Genomic DNA, 10,000 nt, shown 5'->3' on the forward strand with positions numbered 1-10,000 from the left:
AAAGAGCAAGGTTTTTTTTTTTTTTTTTTATGGACCAAAGTGCGTATGTGATACAGCAAATATTAGCAAAAACAACAACAACAAACAAACAAACAAAAGAAAGAAAAAAGAGAGCAAGATTTTTAACCTATGATGTGTGTATCTGTTACAGCAAGTTACAGCAAACTACGACAAAAAAACAAACAAACAAAAAACAAAACAAAAACAGAACACAAAAAAAACAACAACAAAAAACAAACAAAAAACAAACAAACAAAAAACAAAAAACAAAGCAAAGTTTTTAGTCTGTATGTTTATCTGTTACAGCAAGTTTTAGTTGAAAAGTGCAAAGTTTTAATGTGTGTGTCTGTCACAACAAGGTTTGGCAAGAGGTTTTCGACCAAACCGTCTGACTGAATTCGAGGTCACTTCCTTTACTGAATTCATTTTTTTGGGACATTCTCGACAATGTTGACCTTGATCCTTTGTTCGAAATTACATAGGTTTGACAAATGATTGTACTTTTGGAGAAAAAAAAGCAAAACACCAAATTTGATTGAAAAAAGGTGAAAGAAAAAAAAAGGAGGAAATAAACAAAGATGTGCTCCATGAATTGCATATAACTGAGGCCGCAGAAAAACAACAACAATAGCACAAAACAACAACACAACAAAAACAAACAACAACAACAACAACAAACCCTCCAAAGAACAACAACTAAACCAGATACAGAGGTGATACAAACAGTCACCCCCAACACCCATGTCACTTCCAACCACTAACCTCGGAGTTTTCTAATCGACTTGGACGAGGGGACAAGGTACGTCAAGGAAGGATTGGTATTCTGCCTTGCCCGCGTGCAAAGACATTTCAGAACAACAAAACTAAAGAACCGACTTCAGTTTATACCTTTCATCGGCTACAGAATGAAATCGCAGATGTGTATAGTGTTTCCAGCATCAGTTTGAACTCTACCGGGATCAAATTCAACTTCTGTTTTGTCACATACATGGGAGGTATATTCCAAGTGCCTTCCTGGTTGACACGAAACAAGTGGCCTGACCAACGTTCGACCACCACTACTGAATGGATTACCGCCCTTCACCTTAAGACGAACACTGGATTTCTAAGTGCACTGGACTGAGCCTGTTCTTGGCAATCTGTATACATCTTCACAATACTGCAAAGACACACACACACACACACACACACACACACACACACCACACACACAGAGCGGTGGCCCAGTTGTAACGCGCCCGACAAGGAAGTGAATGTCCGTGCGTTCGAGTCCAGACCGGATACAGACCGGGATGGGTTGCACGAGGGAACGTAGCAGCGCTAAGTTTGCCTATCGTTAAGAATGTTCCTAACTCCACGGTTAGTTCCATGTATTTTGGAACATTCTTAACTGAGCGCCGCAAAGATCACCTCATGCAGCCCTGCCTGGGATTCAAGTTAATTTTTTTTTCTTTTTTACTCTCTTCTCTCTCCCTCCACTAGACCTTGAGTTTTTGGTTTGGTCTGGTGCTAGTCATCAGATGAGACGATAAACTGGAGTCCCATGTGCTGCATGCCGTTAAAAGAATCCTCGACATCTAAAGGGTTGTTGTCTGTGGTGAAATTCTCTAATCTGATAGTAAAATATAAAATACACACGCAGAGAGAGAGAGAGAGAGAGAGAGAATGGTTGGCGAGCTCTACCCAGAGGAAGCAGGCCGAATTTCACACAGATTAATCTGTCGGGGGAGGGGGTGAGGTGGGTGAGGGAAGGGGAAAAAAGTAAAACAGTGAAAAGAAAAAAAGAAAAAAGGTATGACCCGGATTCCATGAGAAGCAATGCTTGATCTCCATCAGTCACAACGACTGAGTAGAAAAGGGACAGATTTTTTTCACACACACTGTTAGCTTAAAAAAAAAAATGCTGCGTCCAGTTTGCATTTTACGCCAAGTGATGTTTCCCTTGATGATGCGCTGTTTGGAGGGGACAGTGTCTGTCTTTCTGTCTGTGTGTGTGTGTGTCTGTCTGTCCCACTCTTTCTAAGCAGTGGATGTAAAACCAACAACTAAAAGCATGTGTTTTTTAGCTTGTTAGATCTTCCATATCAAAGAACATTCATTCGTTCTCACTCAACGTTTTGTCACTATACGCAAATACGAGTTCAAAAGAAAGTACTATTATCCAAGTGTGTATGTGTGTGTGTACGTGCCTGCATGCGTGCGTGTGTAAGTGTTTGTGTGCGTGCGTGCAACGTGCGTGTGTGAGTGAGTGCGTGTGCGTGCATGCTTGTGTGCACGCGTGTGTGTGTGAGTGTGTGTGTTCGCGCATGCCCGTTCGTACTTTGCTCTTGTTTCTTTGTGCGTGCGGTTTTTTTTTTTGTTTTTTTTGTTTTTTGTTTTTTTAGCTGCCCCATAATCTGCACCGTTTCAGTGGTATTACTCCCACGCCGCTGATTTTGGTTCCCCCATACACGGCCACACCCGGGTTCGTCCGTCGCAGTTCCAGCGTCGCAGTCCACAGGGAACCATCGATGTTAGGTCGCCAGGAGGCCACACACCAGAGGAGACCCTGCACTGCTGCTGAGTCACTTCGGTGGTGTTCAATGGTGCCTGTTCTGTTTTAACGTACTTAGGACACCACCTACTAAGCCCCGTACTAACGACAATAATGGCTTAGTCGCGGAGCCAGACTGAGTGAGCATCCCTCCCAGAGTAGAGACCGCCACCACGCCCCTCAAGCAACAGCCCCCCATGAATCTGCCGACACTGACGACATTGACAGGACTCACCCCAAGCACGGAAGTGGAGAGGTATCGAAACTGAGGTCACCATGAGAGCAGGGCATGAAAGGCCACAGACTTTGAGACTATTTTGTTCATATTGATGACGATGAAGGAGGAGGAAGATGACGATGATGATGACGATGTTGCTATGGAGGTCCATTTTGGTTTAGGACTGCGTGACAAGGCTGTACTCTACGCTTCCTGTCATAATGATATCCCGGCGTTAACCAGGCCCGAGAGATACAGACACTTGCAGTGTTGGTCAGGTAGTTAGAGCAACACATCCAAAGACGCATCCTTGAAGTGGATGACGCTCGACTGTGTGGTCCCAGTCTCCCCATTTAAGCCCACAGCACACTCAACTCTGGGTAGGAGCCGGCCACGGGCCGAAGAACCCATCTCCGCTGGGATTCGAACCCGCGTCCACCCAGCCATCAGTCCGCGACTCTAACCACTTCGCCACGGCGGCTGGTTGTGCGTGCGTGTTTGTTTGTGTACATGCATGTATCTGTGCTTTAATGACCCGCGTATGTGCGTGCGTGCGTGCGCGTGTCCATGTGCACACCACCAAACAGAAAACGCTTGAGCTGCAGTCCATCAAGAACGAGATCATGCTGCTGCGGGTGACAGTGCCCCTCAACCTGATCTCCCTGGACTGTGTCTCCTTCAACGACGACCTGGCCGACCGCATGCAGAAGCTCCTCGACCGCATCCGCGACTATCAGATGAACCAGGACCACGACATCAGCCAGTCGTGAGGGTTTTTTTTGTTTTTGTTTTTTCAGGGGCAGGAGGGGTTTTTTGGTGTGGTTTTTTTTTTCATTCGAGTTTTTCATGGGATTTTTTTTTTATATAATTTTTTTAATAAATTAAATTCGTGGCAGAGTGGGTGAGGCGCCAGAATTTCTAATCTTGTATTCACCAGTGATCAAGGTTCGAGGATTATAATGGTTCTTTTCTAATAATAATATGTGTTTGTTTTGAATAGATCTCTCTTTTCAAAGTTTTGAAATTAATTAATTAATCAATTAATTATCATTATTTTGACTATTATGATTATTATTATGATTCTTATGATTATCATGATTATGGTGATGATAATAATAATAATTATTTTTATTATCATTTATTGCACGCTAGAATGCTTATAGTTTTGTCTTTGTTTTTCTGAGTAATTACTCTGCCATTTAACAATTTACGATGACACATTTATAGTAAGTAGTGCTTTTTTTTTATAATGTGAAATATAATGTTTCTGTAATGTTATTTTAGAACATATTTTTTTCTGTATTTCCTGTTGTGGTCTGTTAACGTTCATGTTAGTATTCAGCTTGCTGTTTTACTTTTTGATATTCTAACTCGACCTATGCCACGTTTATGTGTGCGGCGGATTGTAGGCCTAGACTGTGCTGTGAGTGATGGGTCTTTGGATGCACAAGTAAATTCAAACCAGATCAACATGGATGTATGTTGTTGCATTGTATTGGGTTGTGTTGTATAATATCGTATTATATTACATTATATTATATTGTATTATATTATATTATTGTAATGTATTGTCCGCCAGGCTAGCTTCCTTCTGGAGTCAGTCTGTCTTACAGTCAGGTCAGTCGGTTAGTTATAGTAAGTTAATCTTCAGTCTGTCTTATAGTCAGGTCAGTCAGTTATGAAGCGAGTGTTAACGAGTTCGAGTCTCGCACAGGCCAGGATTTTTACTCTCCCCCCCCCCCCCCCCCCCCTGCCTCCTCCTCTTCCCACTCCATTACACACTGAGTCGCGGTTTGGGTTCGATTTTTTTCGGATAGAAAGATATAAAAACCGAGGTCCCGCTACACATGTCGTACCTGTGCTTCTGTGACAAGAAGACGGCGGTTCATGAAATGATCGTTGTAAAGCTTCTTTATAAAATAATAACAGGACTCCATTAACAGTATGACTAATTGGTGATGTTGTGGTAATTCGTCTTCATCACAGACTTGTATTGAACAGGCCCTCTGAGGGTCATTATTACAGGATTGTATGTTATAGTAGTACTGTCATTGCTGACTTTTGGTTCTCTGTTTCAGGATCTGTACGCGATACGAGGTGATGGTGGATAAAGTTAGTGCCATCCCAGACGCTACCAAAGAGCTGGTCGACTTGCAGAGCTATCTTCAGAAGGTCTGATTATTCTTTGTTGTCTGTGTGAATTGTTTGAATTATGTTGTTTGTTTATCTGAAGTGACTATGGTCTGTTTATTTTCTTACTAGTTGTCGTTTTAAGTACTAGTTCAGTTCAGTTTCTCAAGGATGTGTGACTGCGTTCGGAAAAAACAACAACAACAAACATATGCGCTACACTACACCACATGCGCTTAGTAGATTCCGGATCAGCAGCATAACCCAAAGCGTAAAGTCCGACATTGAGAGAAAAAAAAAAAGAAAAAAAAAAGAAGAGAAAAACTGAGTATTGAGATATCACTTCAAAAGAGCTCATTATTCTTTGTTGGTTTTTTTTTTTCAACGCATGCATTTTAAGTCTAGAAAGACATGAACGTACAAAAAGAGGCCATATTGATTGGTCTTTTCGACTCTCTCTTTTTTCTTTATTCATTATATATATATATATATATATATATATATATATATATATTATAGAAAACTGGGAAAAGAAACCATGTATCGGCAAAACATAGAATAATGATGATTATGACGATGACGATGATTGTGATGCTACAATAAACGACTGACGGAGACTACGATGACGATGGTGTGGTGGTGGGTGACGGCAGTCGGAAGATCATGACTGGAGTAGTTGGTGGTGGTGGTGTTGTTGTTGGCACAGTGTGAGGAGCAGACGGTGTTTAACCTAAAAGCCGAGGTGCAAGAGACAGCCCGCAGACTGCTGTTTCTGCTTGACCATGTCCTCTTCCCTAGTGAGTCTCTGCATTCCGTGGCTTTGATCTCCTTTGTTGAAATTGTGTGAGCGATTGTGTGTGTGTGTGTGTGTGTGTGTGTGTGTGTGTGTGTGAGTGTTAGTGTGTGTTAGTGTGTGTGTGTGTTAGTGTGCATGTGTGTGCTAGTGCGTGCGCGCGCGCGCGTGTGTGTATGTGTGTGTGTGTTGTTAGTGTGTGTGTGTGTGTGTGTGTGTGTGTGTATTTGTGTGTGAGCGCATGTGCGCGCGCGTGTGCGTGTGTGTGAGTGTGCGTATGTATGTGTGTGTGTGTGTGTGTGTGTTATTATCAGGCGCATGAATGCATGCAGCACACACGCACACGCATGCACATACACATAGAGTTAACCATTGACGATGCTTTTGATCGAGGGCTTGTTATCCCAAACTGTTCTTGGTTATCGACTTCAAAAGCTTACGATTGCAATGAACACACACGCACGCGCGCGCGCGCACACACACACACACACACACACACACAACTCCCCAATACACATCACACAATCTAACCTCTGCCCCCCCCCCCCCCGCCCCCAACCCCCACGCACTCTGACACCGTCCATACCAAGTCGTCACCCTTTCTCACACTTATCTCCCACCACACACTCTCATCCACAACTCCCTCCAATCATCCCCCATCCCCCCACACACACACACACACACTTTTCACACAACACCAGACCACTTCCCAACCCCGCCCAGTTATTTCCCCCCAATCTTTTCACTAATACCTGACTCCTCTTTTACCCCACCCAATTTTGTTTGTTTGTTTTTGTTTTCTAACTCTTTTCACAAAACCTGACCCTTCCAGCACCCCACTGCCTTTGAAAATGTTTTTATTTTTTTTATTTTCAATGTCCCCCCCCCCCCACTCTTTTCAGTACATCCGACACCTCTCCGACCCCCATTTTCTTTGTTTTCCCTTTCTTTGCAGGGATACCTGACCCCCCACCCCCACCCCCAGGCCCCCCTGCCCTCCTGCCTCCCCTGCCCCCCTCACCATTTTTTGTTTTTTGTTTTCCTACTCTTTTCCCCAATACCTGACCCCTCACCCCACCCCATCCCACCCCACCCCGATTTCTTTTCTTTCTTTTTTTTCTCTCCCTATTCTTTTCATTATACCTGACCCCTCCTCCCCTATTCCACCCCTTTCAAGAAGTATTTTGTTTCCCTTCCAACCCTTCAGTCGACGACTTGAAGCTCCACTGCCAGGTGTTCCAGTGGCCGGAGAAGATCGATGACATATTCCTGGGCGCCACCACCCGCATCAACAACAAGCGGGACGCCCTGGAGTCTGCACTGAAGAAACGCCTGGCGGACTTTGACACCAGCATGGAAGAAGATGACAAAGAACTGCAGTTCATCAAGCACAAAGAGGTCAGCTGTCTTGGAGAGAGGGCGGGTGGGGGGGTTTTGGGGGCGAGGGGGATAATTCAGTTGGGGGCGGTGAGGGGGGGGGATGGGGTTAGTGGGAAAGGGAGGAAGGGTTAGGCGAGGGCTTTGGTGTCTTTCTCAGCTTGCGTGGTTTGTTGTGAGGTTGTGTCTTGTTTCAAGGGTCAGCTATCTTGGAGAAGGTTTTGGGGGACTGGGGGCGTGGGGGCGGAGTTGGGTGAGGCTGTGTATTTCTGGTGCCTTTTTCCCAGCTTGTGTGTTGTTTTGAGGTTGTGTCTGTTGTATAAGTCAGCTGTCCTAGGCTTTTAAAATTTTTCTTGGTTAGGCGGTGTCTTTCGGGTTCAGAGTGGCTTTCATTGAACCTTTGTTTCGTGTGAAGTTGTTGTCTGTCTTACAGGTCAGTTGTCTCTTGTTTTTTTGTTGTTTGTTTTTTTTGTTTTGTTTTTTTTGGTGAGGTTGTGCCTTTCTGATGCCTTCCTCCCAATCTGCGTGCTGTTGTAAAGTTGTGTTTCTTGTACAGGTCATCTGTCTTGAATTTTTGGAGGCGAGGTTGTGTCTTTCTGGTGTCTTTCTTCTCTCAATCTCAGTGCTTGTTGTGAAGCAGTGGGTTTTTAAAAAACAATTCTTGGTTTTTATTTGTTTGGTGATGATGTGTCTTTCTGGCGTCTTTCTTATATCATATCGGACTTCGTGTGGTTAGGTTGTGTGTTATATTTGTCAGCTGTCTTTGTTTGGTATAGCGAGGTTATTTCGGCTCTCTCTCTCTCTCTTTCTGTCTGTCTGTCTGCCTGTCTCTCAATATGTCTGTTCTCTTTCAGCTTCTTTGATGTTGTCAAATTGTGTCCGTTTTACAGGTCAGCTGTCTGTGGTTCAGCAAGTGGCCTTTCTGGTCTGTGTCCCAGCATGTCTGTTGCCTGGAGATATGTCTTTTAAAAAATATTTTTTTTATACAGGTCAGCTGTTTTTAGTATGCTTGCGCAGGCTCTGTGGTGTCTGTAACTTCTTCGGGGTGGAAGAGGGGATACAGGGGTAGGGGTGTGCGATGTGTAACTTGGAAACTGTTTTTAGATATTTAGATAATGATAGTAATGATAATAATAATAATAATGACAATAGTAACAATAATAATAGATATATAGATGTTGTGTTTCTAAACCTCCCGAGAAAAATATGGCGGAATAGCCCACGGCAGAGACACGATTTTGTTTTCTTTGCTGTAGTAAGACTGTGACTGTGTATAGTGTACTTTTCTAGGTTGGAAAAATTGTTCCGTTATCGTTTAACGTTGTTTAAAGTTTTATGTCTTTTTTTTTCGAAATTGATATGGCTCTGTGCAGTCAGCAGTGTTTTAAGTCAACTGGACTTAACTGGGTGGTGACAAAAAATGTCACGCATATTGTATTACCTTTTGTGTTGTTGCAGATCCCTACAGGCAAAGCAGTGTCTGCGGTGAGTGTTTTTGTTTTGTTTTGTTTTGTTTTGTTTGTTAACCTTTCTTCTTCAGGAACGTTTCACAGTTTGTTCATTTAGAACGACCAAGAGAGACAGAGACTAAAAGATAAAGGATACAGTATTTAGCTGTTTAGTATTTTAAGTGAAATATTCATTGTGAAGACAGTACCGTTTCATTGACTCATTTGTGTATACAAAGTGGGTCTATGTTATAACCCGGTGTTCGGTTGTCTCTCACTCTCTCTCTCCCTCTGTGTGTGTGTGTGTGTGTGTGTGTGTGTGTGTGTGTGTGTGTGTGTGTGTGTGTGTTCGTGGTAAACTTTAACATTGCCATTTTCTCTGGAAATACTTTGTCTGCCAATACCAAATTTGGCTTAAACATAGTAGGGAAAAAAGTTCACAGTCATACTAATAATAGGTTGTAGGTCTTCAGAATTTAGCCGTATTTCCGAATCATTGACAGTTTATTTCGTTATGTTCGGTCCGGATTCCGAAAACCACTGTTAACCTCCTGCAGCTTCCCGATTGTCTGGTGACAGTAAGCATCGACCTCGTTTTTCTTGTTCGCAATTAAAAGCAAAGAAATACACATTCTGGACAGAAAACATACAATGACACTAACCACGTTATTGACGTGTTTACTGCATATGAATATTCTAAATTGCACACTGAATGAACTTGAATGAACAGAAAAGAAAATTTGAATCGACCGTTTCACTGTCTCATCTACAGGGCACTGGCCAGCGCAGATCTTGACAAAACATGTTGCAGAGCCTGACGCAATGGCAACGTCTCCTTTACAGCTGTATTAAAAGAATTTGTTAGTAGGTCATTGACATAATTACTGCATATGGATGTTTTAAAGTGGATACTGAATCAACTAGAATGAACAGAAAAAAGAAATTGAATGGAATGTGTCGGTAGTTTCTCAGTGAGTGGAAAGACAAAGCTTGGCGATCATGGATCTCTGCAGATCTTGAGGCGAAGGGAACGTCTGCTTTACCTCGGACTTGAAAGAAAACTTCTAAATGCCCGAGATATACCAAAATAACATGATTCAAACTGTGTTATGACTTCGATTGCACTGCTTCGATTGCTGCTGTCGGTTTATTCCGCTAAAAGAACGTGCTCAAATAATAATTTTTGAACGATAACCTCGAACCCGCGTTATCGCAGTGGGTAAAACCCCTCATTTTCGAACCAAACAACCCTGGTTCAAATCTGCATTGAAGCCTTTTTTTTTTTTTTTTTTTATTGTTGCGAAGCTGTATTTAATTGTGATAACGAATAGAGAACACAAATCAACAAACTAATTTTTGATTTTTACAAGTTTTGTTTCTTTAAGTGTGTATCACAAGTGAGTCTTGAAGGCCTTGCCTTTCTTGTTTTTATGCCCTTTGGCAGCCATGTTAACCTGTGAGAAACCTGAATTAGAACAAACCGATTGATACTGAGCTCTGGG

General features: G+C 42.8%; 1 protein-coding gene across 1 annotated transcript in view; it reads left to right on the forward strand.

Annotated features, from left to right (window-relative positions):
• The window catches only part of LOC143291920 (dynein axonemal heavy chain 3-like), a 102,211-nt gene that overhangs the window by 4,095 nt on the left and 88,116 nt on the right, over window positions 1-10,000 (forward strand). The window contains exons 5-8 of the mRNA XM_076602059.1: window positions 3,350-3,516; window positions 4,829-4,922; window positions 5,587-5,694; window positions 6,928-7,071. Of these exons, the coding sequence (XP_076458174.1) occupies window positions 3,350-3,516; window positions 4,829-4,922; window positions 5,587-5,694; window positions 6,928-7,071 (513 nt within the window). The remainder of the gene's footprint in view (window positions 1-3,349; window positions 3,517-4,828; window positions 4,923-5,586; window positions 5,695-6,927; window positions 7,072-10,000) is intronic.

This window comes from Babylonia areolata, chromosome 18, assembly GCF_041734735.1.
Source record: "Babylonia areolata isolate BAREFJ2019XMU chromosome 18, ASM4173473v1, whole genome shotgun sequence".
NCBI classification, from domain to species: Eukaryota; Metazoa; Mollusca; class Gastropoda; order Neogastropoda; family Buccinidae; genus Babylonia; species Babylonia areolata.